Source organism: Crocodylus siamensis, chromosome 4 (genome assembly GCF_052110815.1).
Source record: "Crocodylus siamensis isolate JL-2025a chromosome 4, ASM5211081v1, whole genome shotgun sequence".
Taxonomy (NCBI): Eukaryota; Metazoa; Chordata; order Crocodylia; family Crocodylidae; genus Crocodylus; species Crocodylus siamensis.
Genome location: NC_143398.1, coordinates 213,263,881 through 213,291,251, shown reverse-complemented (window position 1 = coordinate 213,291,251; position 27,371 = coordinate 213,263,881). Strand labels below are relative to the sequence as shown.

The 27,371-nt window shown below is 41.5% G+C and overlaps 1 protein-coding gene across 5 annotated transcripts in view; it reads right to left on the bottom strand.

Moving 5' to 3' along the window:
- Positions 1–27,371, bottom strand: part of RBMS1 (RNA binding motif single stranded interacting protein 1) — a 208,102-nt gene that overhangs the window by 80,523 nt on the left and 100,208 nt on the right. For all 5 annotated transcript variants that reach the window (XM_090045624.1, XM_090045627.1, XM_090045622.1 and 2 more), the window contains exon 2: positions 25,471–25,646. In XM_090045624.1, the coding sequence (XP_089901750.1) occupies positions 25,471–25,646 (176 nt within the window). The remainder of the gene's footprint in view (positions 1–25,470; positions 25,647–27,371) is intronic.

Below are 27,371 nucleotides of genomic sequence, written 5' to 3'. Positions count from 1 at the left end.
GGGAGTAGCAGCAACAGGAGCAAGAAGTGAGCTGGAGTTTGTCCAAGGAAGTGGTGTCAAAGGAGATACTGCCCACAAGCCAGATCTAGGCTCCTGGAGGGGCAGAATTCAGGAGAGGAGCCCCAATGGGGATGCATTTCAGTGGCAGCAGGGTGAACTACAGCTGCATTCATCTCAGCAGCTCCCTCAAATAAATAATTCAATGGTTCAGGCATCCGCAGCATTTAAATGTCACTGCTACTCGCCCTGCTGTTGGAGGTGGGTTTAGATCCAGTTTATAAGACTCCTCCTAGTCCAGCTTCTGAGGAGCTCCATGATCCACATTCAGCTCTGGGGGACCAAGAGAGTTTGACACCCCTGATCTACAGCTTTGACCTAGCAAACAAATCCATGTAGTAAACTAAAAAAAAAGTAGTAAAGCAAATTTTGAATGATGGACCTAAAATTATTTTTCTGAATTCTGGTGTTTCACAAAACTGTGTTTTCAGACTTTTCATCTATGACATCAACAGAAAAATACAATAGCATCACAAATGAGTCACCTACTATTTACAGTAGAATTTTTCAAAACTTCCTAAACTCAGCTCTTAGTGCACTGGGAATCTGATCACTGAACTAACCTTGCTATCACCGAAGTCAACAATAAACCTTTTAAATCAACCAAATTTCAGTGGGAATATCTAGTACACAGTGCTGAATGTACTTGGAAATTACAACTAAACTCTATGGAGAAACTGAAGGCAAAGGGAAAAATCATAGCTGCTCACATTAACAAAGCTAAACCTAATCTGGTGTGCTCCCTGTCAAGTTGTAGTACTAGCATTTGGTCATTCAAGTCAAGTTATAGAATGCTTGACTCACCGTATCGCTGCAATGGAATACCAAAAAACAGCGAGTACTTGAATATTCCTGAGTAAAATGTATCACATGCTCGCAGAACAAAGCGAGATGGAACTTTAAGCAACAAACATAAGAAAAGAGGTCTTCTGTATGCCTCACAGACCCTCCCACTCCCAGGATCCTACCTACATTCTTCTAGTCTGGGGTGATTCAGCACAAAGTCTGACTCAATTACCACAGAATCTCTCTGTTTAGTTGCCTTGTTTTTTCTACATTAAGCTGTATAAGCCACCTGGAGGAAAATTAAAAAGGCTATGCTAAAAAGGCTATGCCCTTTTAAAACACACTTTAAACACACAAATATTATCAAATTGTGTTATTCTTTAACATTAGATAGAAAAACATTGAAGTGATGCAACAATCTAAATATTTTAAGCGAGCAGATGGAAGTCATGATAATACATTAAGTAGTAACAATATGGTAATTTACAGTATGTGAAATCAACAATTTAGGACAAAGTTCACTTAAAAGCGGAGTATGTTTCTACTTATATACTATAAGCATAATATTATAATGTAAAAGTTTTTAAAAAAATGTTCCAGTGATCTACTCCTAAGCCTTATTGAGAGGCATGAATTACCAGCATTTTTGGTTCAGTTTTCAGGTATGACTCCCTTGCTGGACACAAGTATTGGCTGACATTAAAAATCTGTACTGTTTTTCACAAAAGCATAGTCTGAGCCACAGAATTTGGATCAATATAAACACTACAGAAATACAGTTTTCGGGTCAATATAAATACTAATAAGCTAGCTTGATTAAAAACTGAAAATAAGCATTCTTATACTGAATTAATATATTCTATTTAAGAACAGCATTTTAAAACAGATGAAACATAAATGTGTAGATTATTTTATTGATTTAGAAACTGGTTTACTACTATTATATTTGTAATGTGGTACACATTCCAGCTGTATGAATCCAAGTAAGGCAATCTTAAACCAAATGCATTCCACCAAACAGTCACCCAGCAAAGGTCATTTTTGTTATATAAGAAATATTTTGTTAGCTTTTACAGATGGTCACAACCAAGCCAATCCTCCACGTTAATAAAATCAACAATACTTTAAGAAATGCAAACATCACCAGTAAACACTGCTTTAGTGCTAGAAAATGAAGCCATCAACCAGTGTCCACTTCCTTACAGCTAGCATCCTTTAATCCATACTAATCAATCTCTAGTATAATAAAGGAAGGAATCTCTTCAGAAATCTCTTACAGAGAAATACTGTAATTCTTAAAACTCCACACACAATGCTCATCTACTCACTTTGACAATAGTGCAAAAAAAAAAAAAAAATTATCATTACAAAGAAAAAAACCAATATTCTTAACTTGATATAGAAACGGAGTAACATGTGCCTGTTCCCACTTCACTCCAAGGCAGTTCAGCACGTTGGAAGGGCATATTTCACACTGCTGAGAATAAATGTTCTCAGCACAAACATGCAAGTATAAAAGTGTAATCTGAAAACAATATCAGGATTTTTATTTGCATGTTAAAAAGAACAGCAGTCTTTTATGAAGGAAACAAAATTGTCTCACCCTTTTTTTTCTCTTGCCTTATTTTGTGAACACACAGGAATATGCAAAGATTAGAAATAAAAAAAAAGTACCATTGGCTTTTATGATTCATAATGGAGATTAAAAAAAAAAGAAACAGGAAAAATGGGAGTTCCACAAACAAAACAGAAAACTAATGCACCTGCAGGTGAAATGACAAAGTCCAAATCAGATTTATTACTACAGTCTGTCAGCTTGATCTAGTCCTTGATCTCACCCTGAGAAACTATCACAAATCAATGTAAGGATTCTGGGGGCTGAGAAATTAACCAAGGCTGAATACTAAATATCTGTTTACAAGCCAAGCACACAAGTATGTAGACTTGCATGTACTGATTTACTAATGTGCTGTCCTGATCTGAAGACAAAGCAGCACTTCTATATCCAGACACAAATGATGGGTAGCTTGGGAAATGGAGTTACTGGGGAAAGGACACCCATTTTATAAAGCTCAGCAAATTAATACCTCACCAACTATTAAGACATCATGGAACGTATGCATTATTACTAAAGAAAACATAACACAGTTCTTTTACAATGTATAAACCCCTTTACTCTCTCCTCATGATATAAACAGCAGAGATCAACTGGGAAGCTTGTACTGATCATCCCTAGAGTTGTACATCTGGAGACTTGACAGGGTACTTTATGATTCTGAAATCTTTTCTCTCTTCCATGATCCAAGAAAGCCCAGATTTGAAAATTTGTGGAGACTGAAAATGGTTGAGGGCTTTGCTTTGTGCATAACATGGGTGCCATTACACTAGACAGATTGCTCAAGTGAAAGGACACACCAGTTATGTCCCCCCCACCTCAGAGGATGCAAGGGAGATGGCTACACCGAGTCAGTTTTTTTCACATTCACATTAGTATTTTCACACACAACTCCAAATATAACTGAAGCAAAATCCAGAAACAACCATTTTACGAATGATGCTTAGCCCCTGGAGTGGCAGCTTTTTAAAAAACTTAGAGAGAAACCCACTGTAGCTGGCATTCTTGTGTCACTTTGGTGGTACAAAGCAGGCTTAATAGGGAAAGATCTGACTCACAAAGATCAAACAATTTTTTTAGGCAAAGATGGTTACTTGTTCTTAACCGTAATGTGCACTGACTTAATACTTGAGTTTGCAAGGTGCTAAGCACTTCACTAGCTAGACTGTTATCTAACTAGATTCAATGCATTTGCTTTGTTAGTGAAGCCACCTTGGTAATTCTGTTTTCACTAGTAGCATTACCTAGTGGCACTTAACTCCTGATTGGTTTATCTATGAACTAACTGCAAAACATATAAAAAAGGCTTGTTTTGTTGTTGCATCAATTTGAATTCTGATTTAAACTTCTGATAATGCAGAAATTGCACTGAAAGGACAAGCTATTCAAAATCAGTATTTGAACTTTATGGGCATCCTTCCTTGCCATCCTGATAGGCTGGCATTTGGATTTGATTTTCACTCAATTCTGCTTCTCTAATCTCAAATCACAGCTGTGCTGAATAGCAAGCATCTTAGTTTCAACAGAGAAAAGGTTTGCTCTTAAGTAGCTCACTCCAGGGGTCAAAATATTGTGGCCAGACATTTAAGTGCCTTTATGTTATTGAGCGGAAACATCAACTCACATATTATTGATCATAACTGCATGGCTCTGTTTGCAAAGATGTCTGTGGTAGTATTAAGTGCTGAGATTGGAACAGAAGAGTGTTCTGCATTTAAAAAACTGCTATCCATATACTGCCATGTTTTAGATACATGAGAAATCACTACCTAAAGTACAAAATCTGAAAGGCAGCCTCTGTTGCTGATGCATCAAGTTGTATTCAATGATACTTCCTCAGTTTCTTACTACTCGAGGTAGACAATCTTGTGAATATTGATTGAAAGGAGCAGGAGGCAGCATTTGCTTTCTATGGTTTTACAAAGTGAAGGTATAGTAGTTATTTAACTGGAAATTTGTTTTCTATAACCTCCATATACTGTTTCAGTCCATGACACCATTATTCAGCTCTGCTCCCCTTAGTCACAGAACTGCAGCCAGCCTTAACTGAAGTCTTTGGAAGCCATTGCATCCCATCCCCTGCTTCTGTTTTCAAGCGATTACTTGTATGTATGTAAAAACACAGAAAAGTGAACTCCCTCATTAAGACAGCTGAAAGCTGAAAGAAAACTGTAGCTCTAAACAAGGATGAATTACTCCTTCATACTAAAGTTGCCCATTTAATTATCCTTCAGTATTCGCATCTGTGAGTCTAACTGGAAAACTATGAATACTCTTCGGTGAAAACTTCTCAGGAGGGAGAAAATGTAATGGATAACCAGTTTTAAAAAGAAAAGAAGAGAGTCCATTCAGTCCCCAAAGAGACCACATATAACGTAAAAAGGGAAATATAAGATAAGAACCCTCCCCTTCCTTTCCCTCCAAACACACACACACACACACACACACACACACACACACACACACACACACGAGAAAACCTGTTAGAAGGAATTAATTCTGTAACAACCCTGAAATGTATGCACCCAGTATCAAAAAAATATTAATCTACATGAAGTTAGGCTGTATCTAGGTCAGTCTACAGTCCTTTCTGCACAGCTCTAGGATCATGAGGGATCAGAAATGCTGTGTGGGAAGGACAGGGAACCCAGCTTACATATCAAATGACTCAAACTGAAATAGTTAAAAAAAAATAAATCACTACATTATATCACTTAGATTAAAAGAATCCACAGCCTCTGAAAGATAGAATCCACAGCCCTTCATATGGAACCCAATTATAATGAAAGGTAGAAACAACAAGTCCACAGATTCCTGGAAGGATCAAAGGGATGTGGAAATAAATCTTAGTGGGAAAAGACTAAGACCCTGTCTTACAACAAGCTATAATGTCAAAACAGCAAAAGGTGAAGAATTTGAGCCACAGTCAGATGTTCCTCTGAAAGCCCTAGTGGGGATGACCTCAACCTCAACAATAAGTGTGCCAAAAAATAGCCTGCCAAAAAAACTAACAGGAGGTATCCCTGCCAAGTTCTGACATCTATCACTACAGCAAAGCAACTTGAGGGAAAAATCCTCAGGCTGTCTTCTGCTACAAAAGAAAATGAAACACAAAGTTGACAAAATGCTTCTCAGAGTGCAAGCAAGTATTCTGGTTCATGAGAAATAGGTATTACTGACTCAAGACTCAAGCTACTATCTTGTGGTAAGAACCCTTTACAGTTCAACTGAATTGAACAGAACCAAAAACCTGGACAGTGCTGACTGAAAGAGATCAGTGCTATGAGAACTATTTTCTGAACCACCAAGAGCAACCGTAAGTTTATTTTCCCTTCACCTTTAAAAAGGGGGAGAGACATTTTTTATCTAAGAGACTAAAAGAAGTCCCCCAGCTGCTGCTTCTGCAGCACAGGCTGCCCACCCGGGTGTTTGTGCAGTGGCTCCAGGGTACAGCCACCCCAGCAGGGCAGGTTGCTGCTCTTGCACTCATCTTTCCAAAACCCTGGCTCTACCCATGCACAAACACACAAGTCCTCAGACAGTCTCTTTTCTATCTTGTATTCTATCACTGTAATGTCTCCCTTTGGCCTTTCCCCCCACCCTGCTTTCCTCCCCCTCCCCCACTTTTACCTTTTGTCTTCTTAATTTCTATCTATTTACATTCTCATTGACATCCTGGCATACTTTTAGCTTCTCTCATTCCCTGGAGTCTCAGACCAGCAGAGACTCCCTATGCCTGAAGAAGGGTGACTGTGCCCAAAAGCTTGCTAAGAACTTTTTTCCAACTGCTCAGTTGGTCTAATAAAAGATATCATGTCTACTCAAAGAACCATGCCTGCACTAGTCTCAACACATTCAGGCTGCTTAACCCTAGTGCAGCTCTCAAACAAGGCATTCCTCCCCCACAGGGCTAGATCCATTTTCAGAGAGGGCCAACCGGACTGATCTTGTACTAAAGACAGCTGGAGGAGGACAAGGCGAGTGACAGTCTGATATCCAATACCCCAGTAGTATGATCATTCCTTTAGGATGTGGAAAACCCAGGACATAATCCCTTCTCCTCTGCCTCATTTAGAGCAGGGTTGGAGCATTTTAGTCATGATGATCCAGGAAGGACACTTTGTGCCCCAAACCTTGTCTAACACTTCTCTCCTGATTTGTGTGCGGGGCGCGAGCCAGGTTATGACTGCTGCCCCAGTGGGTTCTACCCCCGATGTTAGGCTGTGAGAGGGAGAGGTGGACTCGTAATGGTTCCAGAACATTTTTATTTGATCTCTTACTTATGCACCACTGGTGTGGATGTGGCTGCGCAGGCGGTTACGCTTAGAACAGAACGATGGATCCGAGATCAAGAACGACGATGAACGAACTGGTATGAACGGGTGCACAAATGATTGCCTATGGTTCCGGAGGCAGGAGAAGCCATGGGAAGCTGGCCAGGCCTACCCAATGAGCAGTGGATGCTCTGGCTTCTCTCTGGGAGGAAACTCAACCTTAGCTTTTATAGGCCCAACTGCAAGTCCCCAATTGGTCACATTTTCCCACCAAAATGTTCACGGGGTTTTTTCCACAGGGGACGGGGTTTCCCAGCACATGGCCATGGCCATGCAGCAAGCCAAACAGGGGTTTTCCAGATTGTGAGGAGAGTGCTGACGGCATCTGGTGCTGGGTAAAGCTGGCAGAGTCCAGCTTGAGCGTGACAATTTGGAATTGAATCATACTCTCACAATCTCCCTATGCAAGAGCTCTATCCACTGGGTTACAGTCACTCTATGGCCTAAATTATTTCATGACATGAAATAGCTTCAGCATGAGAGACAGACACCTACTACAGAATTCCCAGTAACCTAACAGGTCCTTGCCTCAAGGCACAATCCATTCATTAAACAGAAAATTAGGCAAAATACCAAAATAAAGTAGTTAATCTGCTCAACATGAGCTTTCCCAGAGCCTTTTGTCTCAGCTTCCTAAACTAGTGCCTGGGCTTTCTTCAGGCCATCTACTTAGGAAGTATCTACCAGCTAAGATCATAGAATCATGGAAAATTAGGATTGGAAGGGACTTCAGGAGGTCATCTAGTCCAACCCCCTGCTCAAAGCCAGGCCCAAATAAATCATACCCGCTAAGTCTTTATCTACCCGGGTCTCAACAAGTTCCAAGGATGAGATTCAACATCTCTGGATAACCTGTTCCAGTGTTTTACTACCCTCCTAGTGAGAGATCTCTCACCTAACATCCAACCTAAACTTCCCTTGCTGCAGCTTGAGTCCATTGCTCCTTGTTCTGTCATCTGCCACCACTGAAAACAGTGCAATTCAAAGGACAGCAGTGTTTTGAGTGGCAGTGCCAAACACACCCCAAGTTCGACCCACACACGCCTGTCAGAAGCTGGCAGGGGGAGAGCCATGAGGGATCCCTCCCCTGCTGCCTGGCTTGAGGCATGCAAGCAGCTGTTTTCAGCCTCCTGCTTATCTGCCACACCTGGCCCAGGCAGCTGCAGCACCAGCTCTGTGGTGGAAGCAGCTGCACATACACCTTGTGGCACATAGATGGGGAAGGGCCAGGGTTGTACTGCCCCAGGTCCCTTTTCCAGCCGTCCACCCAGAGGTGCACATGCAGCCGCCGCCAGCACAAAGCCTGGTGCAGTCATTTGCAGCTTTGCAGCTGCCTGCCACAGCTGGCCTGGGCTCTGGACAGCCGTCACCTGCCCAGGGGTCCATGGTAAATGCCAGGACTGGGTGTGGCGTGCCGAGCAAAATGGCCTTGCATGCCATGCTCTGGCACACATGCCAGGAGTTGCTGGCCCCTGGTCTAGCTCCATCCTCTTTGGAACCACCATGCAGGTAGCTGAAGGCTGCTATTGAATCCCCCCAATCTTACCTTCTCCAGACTAAATAACCTAGTCCCCTCAGCCTTTCCTCAGAAGTCATGGGCCCCAGTCACCTAACAATTTTTGCTGCGTTCCACTGGTCTTTCTCCAATTTGTAGAGGGGAGGCCCAAAACTGAACACAGTACTCCAGATGTGGCCTCACCAGTGCCAAATAGAGGGGAAGAATCACTTACCTCAATCTGCAGGCAAAGCTCCCACTAATACAGCTCGGTATGCTGTTAGCCTTTTTTGCAACAAGGGCACCCTGTTGGCTCATATTCAGCTTAGTGACCACTGTAACCCCCAGATCCTTCTGGTGATCCACAGATCTCAGCAGAACCCACTTATTCCCTGCATCCCATAATCTCATCTCAGTTGAACAGCTTCAGCTGTTCTTTATATGGACAGGGGCTCTTCCAAGCTAACATCTGACCCCTAGTTCCAAAGCCTCACATAGGAGAATGGCTGATTAATCAGAGACAGCACTGGGCTATCTCTTCTTAAATGCAAGTCATCTTGTGTCAATTACACTTTTCAAAAGAAACTGATGAACTGCATCCTTGACTCCATCATCCTGTTTGTTCACACACTTGCTAATTTACAAAATTTGGTTAATTCATAACGGGTTCCCAAGCTACAAAGAAAATTGGTAAAGCACGATTTCATAATCAATCGGATGGATGGAATGAAAACTCCCAAATTCTGTACAAAACACTGTCATGAAGTCACGTGGAGGAAACAGAAGACAGGACTTAGATGCTCTCATGTCATGTTTATACCAGCATTGCTTTGTATACCAGAATGGCCTTAAAAGGAGGTGCTCCTGATTTACATAAATGTAAAGAAAAGGGCACATTCAAGTCACAGATGCATGATAGGACTATTTTTTAAAATTTTTTAATTATGCAGTTAAGAAATGACCTGGAGTAACACAAAGGCTAAATACATTTCACAGACAAATCCTGATGCTTCCTCTACTAATGCAGAGGGCCATTCTGTAGCACGTAAAAGTCTTATTAGGTAAGCAAAGGAGATGATGCATGACAGGGTGAGCTGCAGATAATTGGGAGAACCTGCAAATGGGTTACAAATGCAGTTGCACATATCACTACTCCACAAAGAAACTCTGTACAGCACAGTGAGGTTTGATGGATTATCAGACTACTGTGTGAATTCAACCACCCTCTTCCTTCAAGACAGCAGAACAGAAGTAAAGATGAAGCAGTTTTACTAGTACTCTGAGTATACACATGTTGTCATGGACAAAACAGTGTTCATACAGGAAGCTGAGAGAGAACTTTCCAATATGGAGTTTTACCAGCTCCTGACAGAAGACTCCATGGGACAATACCAAGAACTGGATGAACTCTTACAGGATCTGTCTTGGGAAATACAGGAGAGGATTACTGACAAGAAAATTGTTTCCATTTCCATTACACTCTCCTGCTTTGTCCTGACACAGCTATTTTGGGTCCGGGGACTCCCTAAATCTACAAACAAACAGCACTGCCATCGGCACATGGATTCCACCCCCACTTCAAAATGGCAACTTTTTAGGGCAGATTTTGAAATTAATTTCCTCTACAGCTGCACTTCAGCCACCTGAGCTACCCAAGGCACATGGGAAAGAATCTGCAGAGAAGTTTTACCAGGACTTCAACAACTTCCACTCCTCTGCTAAATTAGCTCTGGAATAACCCACCCAGCAAATTCTTTCATTTTGCCTACAGTGAAGACTTACAACGGCTACACCGTCATCACCCTGTATCAGAAACCAATCATCACACCATCAGTTTTCATCTTAAGCACACCACTAGATTCATCATCCACAGCCAAGCTCTATGTTGAACCCATATCTGATCTGATCCAATCAACTGGGATGCACACCTTAAGGATCTACAGCAGGGATTTTTACAGTTACAATCCAATCCCACACCTGCAGCCATACAAATCAACGAAGACAGAATAAGACCTCCCTCTCACCTACTACAATACCAACCCTAAGACAGAGTCCCTCTGGCTGTCACCTACAGTTCCAAGCTTGAACACTGGTGACACATAAATAATGAATTCCAACCCCTACTAATACAGGATAATCATCTCAAGGTAGCCACAGGGAACAAACCTGTCCTGGCTTACAGGCAGCCCCCTCAAATTCAAACAGTGTCTCAAGCAACAGGCTACCTGAGTCTCCCAAGGCACTACACCTTGTAACAGACCAAAACACCTTCTGTGCCCCAGCACCAATACAGTCCATATCATCACTGGACCAAATAACACAAGATTATCGGAATGTAACATTTGAGGTTTATGTGCTTGAATTCTATCAACAATCACTCACTGAGAGTGCCCCTCTGCTGCCTATGTTTGACAGACAGGAGAATCCTTATATGAAAGAATGAACGAATGCTGCTCTGACATCAGCTGCAGAAAGACATGCAGGCCTGTGGCAGAACACTTTAACCTCCCCAAGCACTCCATCATTGACCCCATGGTGACTGTACACAGGCAGCAAATTTAAAAAAAACCTGATTTGAACAGGAAATTGTAGAACAAGAAATTATCCACAGACTGGGTAAGTGTGGTTTAAACAGGGACTATGGATTCTTATCCATTACCTGGACTAGCTTTTGTGACTTTTTTTTCCTAGGGGTTTATTGGCTGCATGTTGGTCTCTCCCAGCATTACCCCTTCCCCACTCTCTTGGTATTTAAGTTTCTCACTCCTTATACACAGCTGCGTACACACACACACACGCACACACACACACAGAGTCCATAAAGGCACATCTACCCTGCCTTCTATATGTCTACATGATACAATGAAATGTTAGCTCCAAATGAGCTAGACCAGGTAGGTACAGGTAGCAATTTAGTGGCAACAGAATGGCACTCTCTCAGCCAATATATCCTACTTCACAGCAGGATTATCTAACCTGGTCTGCACACCAACCCACCCTGGCTATGCTGCTGCTGGCATCTAACCTAGCTCATTTATTGGGACCCTGGGCAACTCTACACAGCACTGCACTAAACTGCAGCTTCCTTAATGTTATCTCTAATAGTTTCACCAGAACCCAGGTCACTTAAGTTCAACAATACAAAGGAGATTTTTATCTTGGAGTACTGTACAGCTACCAATTGCCATTCTGCTTTCTATGTAGCTTTTGCTATCAAATCAATATTGGGTCTACACCATAAAATGGAAACTACTGTCAACTCCTATCACAGCCAACTGGAACTGAAGATTTTTGCAGGTAGTGTCTTCATGCTTTCTAGGATTAGGTCTTTGTGACCAAACTGAAAACATAAAAAGCAAAACTTAAGCCTGTCATCTCTTGTGGGCATATGTAAGCTTTTTGTGTTACATGGCATTTGTTAACATGAAACAAAACAAGCTTTATAATAGTTTCTTAACAGCTAGTGATTTTAAACAAGTTAAATAAAACAATAAGTGGACTTAACTAGGAGAATCCAATGGCTTTCCAGACTCCAAAAATCCTCAGTTAACATTTCTGAGAGAAGGAAGCTCCTAAAATGGCCAAAGGGGGTGGGGTGGGGGAAGGGTAGTAGTTGTTGTTGTTATTCAGCTAGGCTTTCCTTCAAATACTTCAGGTATTGTAAATACGATACATCTGAGATTCTTCCAGTATTTGCATTCCTCTGGAAGTAGTTAATTTCTTTCATAACTGGTTTTGTTTCTTTCTAAAAACTCTCTCACAACTTTGTTGGTAGCATTTATTAATTAAGTTCTCAGGCCAAAAGACTGAGAACCACGTATGAGATTATTTGTGTCTATGTCCTGAAATAAAATAAGCGTTTGTTAAGTAGTGTGTGTAACCACAGGTACACATAAAATCCAAAATATAAAAGGATATTCTTGAGTTTAAAAGGTCTCAATTTCTGACACAGTATACATGGCTTGTGTCCTTCTGCTATAAAAGGAACACTAGGGTAAGGATTATCTGTAGCTTTTAAAAAAATAAATGAAAACAACATTCATTTTATGGAAGATCTATCTGATCTTAGCATATCAGTGTACTTCAAAGCTTTTTCTCTAAAGGAACTGGATTCTAAACTGGATGAAAGAGTGTATTGAAATGCCAAGATAAAAGGGATTTCTTTACTGAAGTCATGCTCCTGCAAACAGCTAGACAGGTAACCCTTATTCACAAGTCACCCGGTTACTTCAGTAGGACTACGTGTGTGAAACACTGCTCCAAGAACAGTCTCCAATCAGTCGTTTCATTTTATTATCCGAGATGCTTTTCATATTTTCTACATTATAAGAGTTCAGTGTTCCAGTGAAAATTTGCTTTTCCTTGTACTGCAGACCTGTTTGGAAGCATTAACATTTAAAATGATGATATGTTCAAGAAAGATGTGGAGAACCTGGAGAGGATCCAGAGGAGGCCACTCGTATGGTTGAGGGCCTGCCCTATGAGGAGAGGATGAGGGACCTGATCTCTTCAATCTCTACAAGAGGAGACTGAGGGGGGATCTTGTGGCTGCCTACAACCTTATCAGGGGTCAGCAGCAGGGACTTGGGGAAAGTCTGTTCACCAGGGCCCCCCCGGAGTCACCAGGAACAACAGCCACAAGCTGAGGGAGGATAGGTTTAGGTTAGATATTAGGAAGAACTACTTCACGGTCAGGGTGGCCAGAGCCTGGAATAGGCTTCCCAGAGAGGTGGTGCTCTCACCTTCCCTGGAAATCTTCAAAAGGAGACTGGATAGGCACCTGGATGGGGTCTTATGACCTCTGCCACCCCCAGCGCTCCTTCCTGCCCACGGCAGGGGGTCGGACTAGAAGATCTGTCTAGGTCCCTTCTGACTCATTGATTCTATGATCAGTCTTTATTTCTCCAAAACCTACTTTTCCACAGATGTGATAGGAGACGTGAGTAAAAAATTGTTTAAAAAGGATGGATGCAAGAAGTATTTTTGGATGGTGACAATTATGGGAAAAAATCCAAATGAAGTTCAAGATAATCATATGCCATTCTTCGAAAATGATTTGCGATTCCCCTCCCCTCCACTATTTGTCTAGCAACTTAGGACAATCAAGAGCTAGAAAAAAAATGGACTGGCTTGGTTATTCATATTTGCCATTATTTTTATGCAGAGAAAAATCATTGCGTTTCATCTTTGTTTACTTAAGATTTAGGTATGTTACTCTATCTGTGATATATGCAGTGCTGCATATTAACAGTGCTGCAGGAAAAAATAAAATGTTACTAAAGAAAATAACTGGTATTGTAACATGACAAGACTTCATTATCCCCTTTCACAGGATCGGTTGATGGTACATAGCTCAGCAGTCTATAGTAGAAGCTTTTACGAACTGACTGACAAGACACCTATTGTGTCAAGAGTTAAGTGAAACTGAACTGGGGTCTGAACAAGATTTTAAAATCAAATACAGTTCTCATATATGAACACTTTTCTTTACAAAAAACTACCCTCATTGTTCTCAGCACAGCATTCTGAAAGTTCATTTGAGGAGAAACCAACTTGGGCTAAATTGTGAAATACTGCTGAAAAGAGTCTCTAGCTTAAATGGAATATTTCTGAGTCTCCATCTTATGCTAGTTATTTTACAAAGAGAGAGTCTACAGCACCAACAGCTTGGGTTCCACTGAACAGACTGCTTTTGTAGTTGTTAACATTGATAGTAAATCACTGAAACTTAACAAGGTACCTTAATAAGGCTGTGGTACCTCTTGCTGCTGACTTACTCAGTTTTATGTTACTATCTCCCACATGAGATCAAGACCACTCCCTGTCCAGGTAGTACTCCAGGGAAGAATGTTCCATGAACTGCTCTAGCAGATGTCTCATAGTTTCATAGTTTCTAGGGTCGGAAGGGACCTGAGCAGATCATCTAGTCCGACCCTTTGCCACGGCAGGAAATAATACTGGGGTCAAACGACCCCAGCAAGATGTTCCTCCAACCTCCTCTTAAAAACCCCCAGGGTAGGAGCTAGCACCACTTCTCTTGGAAGTTGTTTCCAGATCCTAGCTGCCCTGACCGTGAAGTAGCGCCTCCTGATATCTAGCCTAAACCTACCCTCTGCCAGCTTGTGACCGTTATTCCTGGTCACTCCTGGCAGTGCTCGGGGGAATAGTGACTCCCCCAATGCCTGCTGATCCCCCCTGACTAGTTTATAACAGGCCACTAGATCCCCCCTCAGCCTTCTCTTTTGGAGGCTGAACAGGTTCAGGTCCCGCAGCCTCTCCTCATAGGGCCTGCCCTGTTGTCCCCTGATCATGGGAGTGGCCCTCCTCTGGACCCTCTCTGTGCTGTCCACATCCCTCTTGAAGTGCGGCGCCCAGAACTGGACACAGTACTCCAGCTGCGGCCTGACCAGTGCCGCATAGAGGGGGAAGATCACCTCTTTGGACCTGCTTGAGATGCATATGTGGAAGCATGACAAGGTACGGTTGGCCTTCCTGCTTCCCCACAGTGCCGGCCCGTGTTTATCTTGCCGGTTGTTTCTCCCCAGGTGCATCACCTTGCACTTGTGAATAGGATGGGATTCAACACAGACATCTGCCCACCCTTGTAACCTGTCTAGGTCTGATTGTAGCCTGATGCTTCCTTCTAGTGTGCCCACATCGCCCCACATCTTAGTGTCATCAGCAAATTTGAACAGGGTGCTTTTTACTCCCTCCTCCAAATCGCTGATGAAGATGTTGAACAGTGCGGGCCCGAGGACCGAGCCCTGCGGAACCCCACTGCCCACGTCCTTCCAGGTTGAGAAGGACCCATCCACTTATCACCCTCTGGGTGCGGCCCTCCAGCCATTTAGCGACCCATTTGACTGTGTGGGTGTCTACACCACAGCCCCCCAGTTTCTTAATGAGAACGGGGTGAGAGACAGTGTCAAATGCATTCCGGAAGTCCAGGAAGACTATGTCCACTGCTACCCCTGCATCTAATGATCTGGTAATCTGATCGTAGAAGGCCACCAGGTTGGTCTGACAGGACCTGCCACTGATGAACCCATGTTGGTTGCCCCTAAGCATGCAGTCCCCTGCTGGCCCCTCAAAGATGTGTGCCAGCATAATTTTTTCAAAAATTGTCTCCCCACTCCCTTTCCCTTCTTGCCCTCCATAAGTAGTCCTACAGCCTCCACTGCTTGCTCCACAGAAAAGCCCTGTCATCCAGATCCAGCCTGGGTCATGGCCCAAGTTTGACATCCTTGCTTTAATTTAAAAGTACCTCTCAGGAGCAGCTCAGCATTTCGAATAATCAGTTTCTAAATTATAGTCCTATTTTGAACTATATATATATATCCTATATATAGTTCAAATTTCCCTAAAAACACATACAATCCTTTCAAAGATAATCTATTAAACATACGAATCTTCAGCAAAAAGAGCAACGTAAAGATCTGAGAAATGTATCTTCTGTCATTAATATGTAAACATTTGGGAGAATTGACAGTGTCTTCCCTTGTCCGCATAAGCCACTCAGTAATGAAATCTATCAAAGAAACTGTTTTTAGGTTTAGCTAGTGCCCTTGAGCAAATTCAACTGGAAGTAAACAGTTAATCAACAATCATAGAAACAAACATTAACACCTTACACCAACCAGTTACCAGGACCTACCAACCAAATATCATTATCCTCAGATGTCTCAACACCAATTATTTGTAGTGGCCATAGATATTTCAGTCTTAATGCTTGCTCAGGGTTGGGCTTCTCCGAAGAAACTCCGAAAAAGAAGTGCTGTTGAATCAAAGAACTCTACCTTTTAGCTCCATGTAAAAATGAGGTCCCTTCCTTTTTCACATTGACAATGTTGAAAATTACTGGCAACCACCAATATCTAACTAGTCTTTAAAAGTGTCCTGGTCTGCTTTTACTTCCTGTGTTTCTTTTAGGGACCTGAACCCAAAGTTTCACTGAAATGGGCACCTGCATAGTACTAGCATTAAATACCTGCAGCCAGCAACAGCATCAGATGAAGAGGTCTCCACTCTCCTTTTTATTTGTTATTGAAAAGTGCAATTAAGAGAAGGCAGAATCAGGGGATTTTTGTATTGCAGATAATGTTAAATAAAACCAAAAACTTTATCAGAGTTTCTGTAGAAGAAGCAAAAAAAATAGCCGCTGGTACTTCCTAGCATGTAGCTGAGCTTTATAATCATGTACTGTTGGGTTGCTGAAGTTCTTCTGAATAGAAATAGAGTAAGGCTATTCAGTAAATTAGATGATTCTACTTGTAAAGTGTTGTTTGAAAAACAAAGCAAGGCCAAAAACAAACCCAAATACACTAAAGATAGGTACAGACATTACACCTATCACACTTTAAGTACGTGGAAAGCACTCTAAAGCCATAACTGAACAGATATTCAGGGTGCTTAGAGAGAACTTAAAAAACGGTGGATTACACTCTAAATTAACCCTTGATGGATGAGGTATTAGACTAAGCTGTGGGTAATCAACCCCTGGCACAGATGCCAGAGCATGGTACTTCAAGGCATTTTGTTTGGCATACATGTCTTGGGGCAGATGGGGAGGAAGGGGCCAGGGCTGCACTACACAACAAGGATTGGGCCTCATGCGGGTCTCCTGCCTTCCACTCTTGGTACGCCAACATCTTACAAGCCGAGGTTGCGGGTGTTTTTGGCACTCTTAAGTTAACCCTTGATAGGATCTGGCAGCAAGATTGCTCCCATCCCAGGAAGCACTATGCAGGGCTGCGCTCTAGCTTTTGGCAAAGCCTTTTTGTTCTGCCCCAGTGCAGGGCTGGTCCCACCCCCTCAGCTGTCACTGATCCAAGTCAGTGACAGTTTCTGATCTCAGCCTTCCCTCTTCCCTCCAGCCAACACAGCTGGCGTGGAGGGGAGGGGGTGGTTTCTCTCGCCGCAGCTGCCCCAACCCTGCAGGGGGAAGGGGTCTCTCTCCCTGTAGTAGCCCTGGCCCTGTGGCATGACACTACCTGGTTGGGGGGCTGCAGGGAAGAGGTCTCTCCCTCCCAGCTATTGCTAACAAGTCACCAGCTGGTGGGGTGGGGGGTGTGGCTGGGGAGAGGGGTCTCTCCAGCAGTCTCCTGAGAGATGTGCAGGAGCACCACCAGTGGCCAATACAGGCAGGCTTCAGGTCCCTGAGCCCCCCAAACAGCCAATGTCTGTTTGGTTCTCTTGCACTCTAACTTATAGCTCTTTAAGTAAAGTGTGATAGCTAGAGCGCTTTTGCCAATGTCTCTGCTTAGCCTAAAAGTATAAATTTATGATAAGAAGAAATTTAATACAGGCCTCCTTTTGCCACAAAATGTTTAAAAAATACTAGAGCTGCTCCTATACTCAATAAAGTTGCCATTACTACTTATACTCGAAAAACAGTGTTGTGGTTGTAACTTTTAAATCCCCCCAATTCGTTGAAGTGTTTCACCATTAAGTCTTTAAAGGTTGTATTGAGATAGAATGCCTTTCTGAACAAGTTTAAAACAAAGCAAAATTAGTAAAGCTGTTAACTGAATCCCAATCATGTCCATCGCCTTATGAGCTATGTACATCCTAAGAATAAAGCCTCTGTTAATCTTAACTAACTGGAGTGGCGGCAGCTCCTTGCCAGACTAAATTTAGAACTCTTATTCACATAATTTCAATACTGAATGCAAGTGAAAAGAGCAGCATATAGATGGTAACCCATCAGAGATCGTGTTCACATAGCAGTGAGGAGCACTGAAATACTTCAGATGGCTGGTGCCATTACTAGTTTGCTATAAAATGTCTGATATATTAATAAGAAGTGTTTTTCATAAATACACACTTTGGATGCTTTTGCCCAAACGCAAGGAAATATTAAACTATGGAACTAGTCAACAAAAATCTCATATTGTGAAAACAAAGCTGTCTAGCACATATGATTCCAACATTTCAATATGACCAAGTGCCTGCCAGGAAAACAGTTTTACTTACTTCTGTGTTACTGTGCTGAGTTTTTAAAGCCGGGCAGCTACTGTTGCTGAAATTAATGCTTAAAATGTCCCTCCACAGGATTTATGATTTCCTAAAGAAAGGCTGGCCATTACAAAATTGTTTCAGTGATCTGACCATCCTGGAACAGAACAATAGTTTGCAGTGGTAATATTATCACTAACTTTATTACCTTAAACCAGCTGCTTTCCTAATTGTAATTCAATTAAATGCCTGCATTAGACCCACTACGGTAATAACATAATAAGCAGGAAGACCTAACTGAAACTATCCAGAGCAAAAATGGTTTTCAAGATATACAACCCAAGTCTGTAAACAGCTTGATACAATCAATGTAGTGCAACCAACCAGGCTTGAAACCCAACAAACCTAAGGATAGACTGACTGGCTGGGTAATTTATGATGCTTTAGAATAAAGGAGACTCAAGCTCAGTCGCAATGCTTAAACACTCTTTCGGGGATTGGAGAGCAGTAATCAGAGAGAGGTCAGCTGCATTATTGCCTGTACCCTATCCTGAAGTACTGATGTAACGGCACTACAAGGGATCTTTGAAGAAAGTAAGACCCACAATACCAAAGAGCAGGAGAACAGAAGAGATGCACAGAAAAAAGAAGGTGGCACAGGGCTGTGGAACCATGTAGACCAAGTGTAATGGTCATATACAATAAGGTACATGCACTGAGATTCTGGAAAGCACCTATAGCACATGTCAAAGCAAGTTTCCAACTCGCATACAAATCTGGCAATTCTCACTCCCATGACCAATCTCAGGGACTTCAGACAAACTACTGAGATGACTAACATTTCAGAGCCTTATACATTAACTTAATGGGCAAAAATGACCTTCTCCACAAGTTCAAAACAAAAAGGTACAATTAAAACAAACTCAGTGCAAGCTGGTGTGCAAAAATCAGGACAAAGCAGTTCAAACAAAGTGTCGTGCTGTGGGAGATGGAATAAAACGAGGCCATGTCAAAGCTACCTGTCTAGCCCTGCAATCCCAGAAGACAACAAAGTTGTAGCAGAGATCCTTTTAGGGAACTGGGTCCCATGTAGCACCTTTCCCCTCCCCCCGTCATGTGAATTTTGGGGTGAAAAATAAACTGTATCATGGAGTCAGCCAGAGAGACTGAAGCTGGCAGAACAGCTGCAAAAAGTTCGAGGGACCTACCAACAAGGCTGATGTCAGAGTGTTTTCCTTAATTTTCACCCTGATCATTTCCTCCAGCCATTCCACTTTCCTTCCTTCCCACATATTCCACCTAACATATTCCCTCTTAACATAACTGTCTACAAAATCTATCTTTACTGGACATTACTGCATTCTGCTGGTAAGTTATATCACTTCTCCCAACAACCCACCTACAATGTCTCTGAGAAAAGGACTTGACTTGTATAATCCTATAGAGTGTTGAGTTCAATGAGGGTGTTTTGGCCCTTAAGCACTTCAGAAATAAACATGATTCCTATTTATTTTTCCCATATTTCCATCTCTGGCACAGGTATGGACGGATCTACTTACATGGGGCAGAACTAGAGTAGCCGGTTTGAGTTTAATCAACCTATTCAGAAATTTAGGATGGGCATTTCATTTTCAAAGGAAATACTGCTAATGCCATCTGAAAATACTTACATTTCCTGGTAAGCTACCATTGCACAAATGGAGTATGTTGTCTCTAATCTGGAAGAATAAAAGACAAGCTGCTGCCACCTCTATGTTGTTAAAAGGGGCTGGATGAACGGAGATGGGAAGCAGAAGATATTCAGAGTGGAGAGATTTTGGCCAAGATGAAAAAACTTCTTTCACCAGAAAGGTACTGCTCCACAAAAATTCATAAACGCACTATTTGAAGTGGTGCACAAATAAATGACTTCAGTAAAATACTGTAGGGCTGAGCTACAAATAGAAAAATAAGCCCAACATGTCTGTAGTTTGACAAGAGCTTTCTCTAGTAACTTCCAACAGAAAGAATTTAATTAAAATAAAAACCTGTTCAAGTTTCCCACTGCCAGCTGTTATGTGCCAGAGCTGAACTGAATACACCAAAGGAAGCAATGAGATGGAGAAGTCATTATATAACCAGAAATACTACACAAAAATTATACCGTTTCTTCTACAAAATGTCACAGAATTTCTGATGAATGATATTTGGATATACTTTACTATAAACTAATGCCAATTTAATATGACTTTTCAGCACTATAGTATAACATTTTAGAAGGGGAAATAAAGTCATGATGAGTAGCTCTGATCTTTAGTTTATAATCATGGAGATATACTGACACTTTATGTGTTGCCCACATATATGTTGTTTTATTATTTTATTGCTCAAAGAAGAAATGTGTGAAAGGAATTAAGCTCACAGCACCCAAACAGGCTGGCACATTATCCCTCCACACCATCACTGAGTGAATTCCTATAGCCTGCCAGAGTAAGTTCTCTTACCAACACACTGATGTCTGCTTATTGCGTAGCAGCAGATAGACCACTTCTGCAAAATACCAGAGACACCTTGCTGTGTGGTCTTTCCATACATAGACTGGATACAATTGCAACAAAGATTCGGCAATGTAAGGGACTCTGAATGAGTCCTTCTCATCTGGGAGAAATACAGGTGACTAAATTAAATTTACCAGTGCTCCTAAAAAAATCTCAACATACAAAAACTGAAGGCAGTTTCAAGATCTAGAGTGACATCCTGGAGCCAGTGGCACCATTACCACTGACTTCAGTGGATTCAGGATTGTATCTTTCATTTATTTTCTATTCAAATCAGGCTAGACAATGGGTGCAGAAGGAAGTAAAACGTTTCAGTGTAACATGTTCTGAAAAGTTTCAAAAGAGTAGTCTTCCAGTCAAGAACATATATATAGCTCATCACACCCCCACCAGCTAAAATGCTTCCAAAAAATGCTGCAGCTATACTTGCTCTCCAGTTAAGGACCACTACAGGAAGCTGCAGGGACAGAGAACTAGAGGGACTGGCGGATGGAAGGAAGGCAGTGGTTGGGGCACCGACATAGGGGTCTGGCAGTGGAAGTGATAAGGGTAGGGCGTAGCCAACAAGAAGGGGGGTGTGGCTGCTCCACCACCAAGATGTCTAACTCTCTAGTCCTCAATCCCCTGAATCTCTCTTCTTCACCTCTCCCAGAAGAAGAAAAGTAGAAAAGATTGAGTCAGAAAGCACGGTTCCAACAGTAGCATTGGCACGGGGTCTGGAGCAATGGCATGAAGAAAGGACACTCAAATGCTTAAAATGCCTCCTGGGAAGAGTGCTCCCACACTAGAGAGCTCCAAAAGGGGACGAGCAGGGGCCTGATGGGAAATTGGGGAGTTCCTGTGGCAGCAGCGCAGGGCTCCTGCTGCAGGATTTCCAGACAGAAATCCCCAGAACCTCCATGCTCCCCTGCCCCGCACCTTACCAGAGATAGAGGGGATTGTTGTTGGAGCACCTGGCACCAGTGTGGGCCCCAGGAACAAGACCAAGTGGCTACACAGCTGGCAGGCTGTCCTTCCAGCTCTCCTTCCTGCCTAATGGTAGGGAGATAACAGAGCACTGTGGGATTCTGGAGGGTTGAACTCTGTCCACACCCAGTGAAAACAATGAGTTTCAATTTCCTGCTATGTAGTAATTGAATGGTACTGCATTTTTGCTACAAACAGCAAGGAAATATTTGAAGTCTACAACAAATCCTCTTTTCAGTTTATATTAAAAATACAAAAATCACCCTCCCCCAAAACCCAATTTTTAAAATTAACTTTACCTTGTGGAAAATAAAACCCCTTACTTTCTTTCAGTACAAGCATCCTGGTAACCTCTCTTTAGTAAAAACATTTAAAATTAAATGTGTGTAAATTATGTTGATTATATAAATATAATCTGGCATAAACAAAAGAAAATGTGAAATCAAGAGAGATTATTTTATTTTATGTAGTGTGCGTCAGAATTATTTATCTGCGAAGCTTTAATAATGACAAGACAATCAAGCAGCAAGGGAAACCCCAACTGGGTGTCATGAGATGATTCACTCTGGACTAAGTACTATGTTCCCTGGCTATTTCCTGGAAGCTTAGACAGATTTCCAGGAAGGGAAAGTTTGGCATCTGGAACTTTCCATAATGTAAAGTATTAAGGCCCTATGAATAGGGAGAACCTTGTCAGCTCTGTCTTCTTGAAACATTTACTTCAGTTGCTAAGGGGCTATGTTGGCAGCAAAGGCTACAGTTTTTAATAGATTACCCAGATTTTTTGAGAGATGTTCCAAGTCTAAAATTTCTGGACATCTCACTTGGTTCCTCAGCAGAAATGGAGAATTTTGAGATTGATCATTCTCTCTTAAACAGCCGTGCCTTTACAGAGAAATTCTACATAGCAACAAATGCATGGAGGCTTTATCTATTTTGTGAAGTCTCAACTTCACTTGTAGGATTCATTTAATAGCTGCATTTTGTAAAGTAAAGGGCAAAAACTGCTTGGGATTTTGAGACCCTATTAAACTACAATTTCAGCAAGCAGTCAGAATCTTTATCCGATTCAAGAGGCAAATAAAAACTTACAGAACACGCTACTTGTAAGTTTTCTAAGTGTACACACACAAAGGAAATGTGTGAAGCAGCTCTTACCACCACAAAGGATTCAGAAACTGGAGTAACCAGCTTATAAGAGAGACATGACTTGGGAAACTCTGAGACTAGGGAGGTCAGCTCAACACAATAAAAAGTTTAAAGTAAAAGATGCTTGCTGATACTAGTCAGTTAACAGAGAGAACGTCAAAATCTCAGCTGCTCCAACCCAGCTTGAGAGGGCAGGAAAAATATTTCTACATTGTTCAGGGGGAGGGTAAAAGGAAAAAAAAAAAGAAAAGAAAAGGAAGAGCATTCTTTTACAACATATGTATCCATAATGAGTTAAAATGTAAAGTCATCCACATGTGGAAGGCTGTAGTGTTTTATAATCTATGAATGATTCCTTTCATAAAACTGATTATCTGCTCCTTTCTTCTAAAAAGTTTATGGGAACCCTTTTTCTGTTGGGTAATGCATCCAAATGGAACTGTATTTTAGTTTCAGGACGTAATAACATGTTTAATTCCCCCACCCCCCTCACAGCTGGTTTAGGATTTTCAGGATAATGAGAAGGCTACCGAACAAGCCATTATCCAGAAAGCCCCCAAAATTGTTTAAAACACAAATAGATGTAGAACTAATTAAGATGTATGTTTTCAATTTTCTCCTAATCAAAATTTCCTCTCCCTAAATTAGTCATCATAATTTTTTCTACCACAGTTTAAATGTTCAGTCATGAAGGTTTGGAACTGTTACAATAGTAGTCTTTAAGAGAGAAAACAGACTTTAAAAAGACACAGCAACAACTTCTATGCTTTTAAGGCTAAAGTTTTTCTGTATTATTCTGTACCTCTAAAATTATGGAAAATGTGTCCTCTATTTTTATCTCATCTCTCCCCCACATTTTTCCATTGATGCTGCCTTGTGTTTAAGTATTACTTATGTGTGTATGCTGATCTGGGTTCAATTTAAGGAACAGAGGACAAATTGATATTTAGTAGAGAAGTGGTGAAGTGAACAGAATGAGGAGGAAAAGAGGCAGATAAAACTAAACAAAACATAACTGGAACATGCTAAAGAATTGGCAGCAACATTTAATAATGACTGAAAGGAATGTTGCTGAACTGGTAAAGTTAAAAGGCATATGGATGGGTCAAAGGTAGGAAAAAAGAAGGAAAGCTAGAACCTGTGAACCAACATGTTGAGTATTACACCAATTTTTTTTTTTTATTTTTTATTTAATTTATTTATTTATTTTTTAGGGCCATTGATTTTAGGTTTTGGATACTTAACTTTAGATGCTTCTGGGGTCTGATTTTTTTCAGTACTCCTGACTACCCACAGTTCCCATTGGCTTTTATAGGAGTTGCAGGAATTTAGCTGTAATCAGCTGAAAATATCTGCAACCTCCCTTGGAAAAAACAAGCTTATAAACAAAACAAAAAATTCACTGCTATAACAGGAAGTTAATGGGCCTCTTGCAGAGGGAAAACTGTTCCACTATTATACAGACACTACCTAAAAATAAGAAGAGGTGTCCCTGGAAAAAGTAGAGTAGCCTGAATAACTTCTGAAAGATAAGGCCATAGAGCAGAAATTTGAATTAATAGTTTCCAGAACACCTAGTTATAGATGCATTTTCATCAGTCAATATGCACAAAATTCTTGGAAAAAATACACAAAAAAGAAAAAGAGGACTTCACAAAAAAATAAGAATGTTGCCTGAACAATGTTTATTAGGTTGCATTTATAGTGGGGCTTACATCTTGATTTACTTGCATTGTTGCTAACTCCCAGAGCAGTGGTGCCCAACCTTTTTCCCAGTGGGCCAGATGGACAGTGCCCAGCCCATCTGTGGACCAGATCCATCCTGCTGCACAGGGGCAGGGTAGCAGGGGTGTGGGTATGGCATAGTCCTGTGGGAGCTGGGGGGTGAAGGGGGCATGGCCCAGCCCTAACTTGGCTTGTGGGGGGGAGGGGGGTCAGGTGCAGGGGGAAGCATGGCCTGGCTCTGACCTGGCCCCCAATGGGGAGGGTGGGGGGAGGAGGGGACATCTGGAAGCTAGAAACAGTGGCAGTATTGCCACTGCTCCTGTACCACCAAATTTCCTGACTTGTAGAGAGTCGGACAGGCCAAAAGTCACGGCTCTGTGGGCTGCACCTGGCCCATGGGCCAGAGGTTGCATATCCCTGTCCTCGTGTCGCCACAAAGCACTAATACAAGTTTGAAACTTGTATAAAGTTGTCCCATCCCAGTTACAATTTGTACTGGGACCACACAATTTTGCTAGAGGTTTTCACTGATTCAACTATGGTGGTTTAAAGTGGTTAAATGAAAGGATCTTTTATAAGATTTAAAAATAAGTTTCACGTTTGTTTGCAAATGTTGACTCTTAAACCTTGAGCAATTACAGCAAGGTAAGAAGTGGCCAGGAGGAAGCTGAGACACTTCTAAGTTCAGTCTGTTCTCTGATTTCAAGCCCTTTGTTCCTACTGACTAGTACTGGATCAAGGTGAATAAACAGCAGCTGGATTTTTATTCCCCTCATTATAGCAGTACATGCATTACAATCCTGACTTTAAAAGCAGTTATTTTTAAAATGCATATTTAAGTGTGGTACTTACGGTTGACATAGCTTTACCAGGTCCTGGTCAGTGGTGTTTGGAGGCAGTGCTCGGATATAAAGATTTGTTTTACTTAATTGATCCCATCCTGAGTTGCTGCTGCTACTACTGTTGTTATTACTGCTGGTGGTGCTGGGACTAGGCGGAGCCATTGGATGGGCTGGCACAATGGACTGCTGCAAAATAAAGAAAGCTCTTGTCAGAATGAAGCACAAATTGACTGCAGCACACTCAGTACGTAACACGGCAGTAGCCGGCTTGCCATTCTGAACATCATGTTAAAGCCACACATAATTACTCATGTGTTCTAAATATATCTGCTTCCATCACTTTTGGGACAGGACTCAGGGACATATTCTAATCTACCGAATAATGATCTGAAAGTGCTCTAGATACATGACACAGATTCAGATTATATATACTCTGTTGCACACTGCCCACAGGCACAAACCACTCTCCACTGTGGAATCAGAAAAATATTTTAACACATGGGAACTTGGATATAAAAGTGAAAACAAAATTTATTCATGAAGAGAATATCTGCACCAACAATTCTTTTATAACACTTGGAACTGATACTTAAGCAAATTCAGCAATTTGGACTGAAACTATTTTTCAAAACAGCACCAATATAAACCATACAAATACACAAAAGTGTCAGAGGCCTTACAGTATTACACAACTCTCCTGTAGCTTAGGACAGCAAATATTACTAGTACCACTACTGACACCACACTGAGGACAAGAAAACAAGGCACAGAGAGGATAAAGCATCGTCATTTGAAAACTGCTTAGGGAAATAAATGGAATTTTTAAAAACAGGACAGTCACCAACTTTACTAATCACATAGTACTGTGAAATCTCAGACAAAGGGTTATGTATGTACAAACTCAAGTTATTAACTTTTCAAATGGAGCTAGCTGCTTATGCACTTCGAGGACTTGCTAACTTTAGGCACTTAAATACTTTAAAAATCATAGTGCCTTAAGTCATCTGCTAAAGATTCTCTAGGAAGTGCACAGCAGACCCTGGGACTGAATTCAGAACTCCTGAATCCTGATCACAATGCAACAAGTAGAAAGGTAGCCTTACAAAAGTATACAACGTTGTAATTAAACCGCATTTTCATTCACATGTCTGCCCATGGCGATAAGTCACAGCTGCCAAGGTAAATTCTATACATGGCAAGATTCACCCAAGATATACCATCCACAGTATAGGGACTTTTTCCTGCTTGCTGCTACTTTCCCAAGCTTGGGAGTCACAAGGGATGGAAAGAAAAATCAAGATTTAGAGATGAAAGCTTTCTGCATTAGAAAAGTGAAACTAGTCAGGGGACAACCTGGAGGAAAAAAGCATGGAATTTTGAGTGGAATAGCTGGAAGGGCATAGATTTCATAGACATCAGGGCTGGAAGGGACCTCGGGAGATCATCGAGTCCAGCCCCCAGTGACATGTATCACTTAATGATAATGATGTGTTTTCCCTCTCTTTTTCCCTGGGAAATTTTTACAATCTTTCAGGTGATTTATTACACTGTTGAAGTTACAAAGTGCAACCCCCACTATGATATAACTTTGCACTTGAAATGCAGAAGTATAGTTTTTGGAGAACATTAATTCCTAACAAATTATTATTATGAGCTATAATGAATGCTTAAATAAAAGTTCAAAAAAATTTAAAGTCTCAGTTTTCTACAGTTTTTTCTTTCGTTTCCTATAATTTAGAAATAATGAACAGAGAAAAAATTTGAAATATCATATACCTTTTTAAGAACTACATTATGAGCTCAAGTGTGGATTGAAAGCTTCATCCAGGCATGATTCAAAATGGGACTGAGATTAAACTCTCCATCTAAGGTTTGTAATGGAAACACTGATGAATTCTTAACCACAGCAGC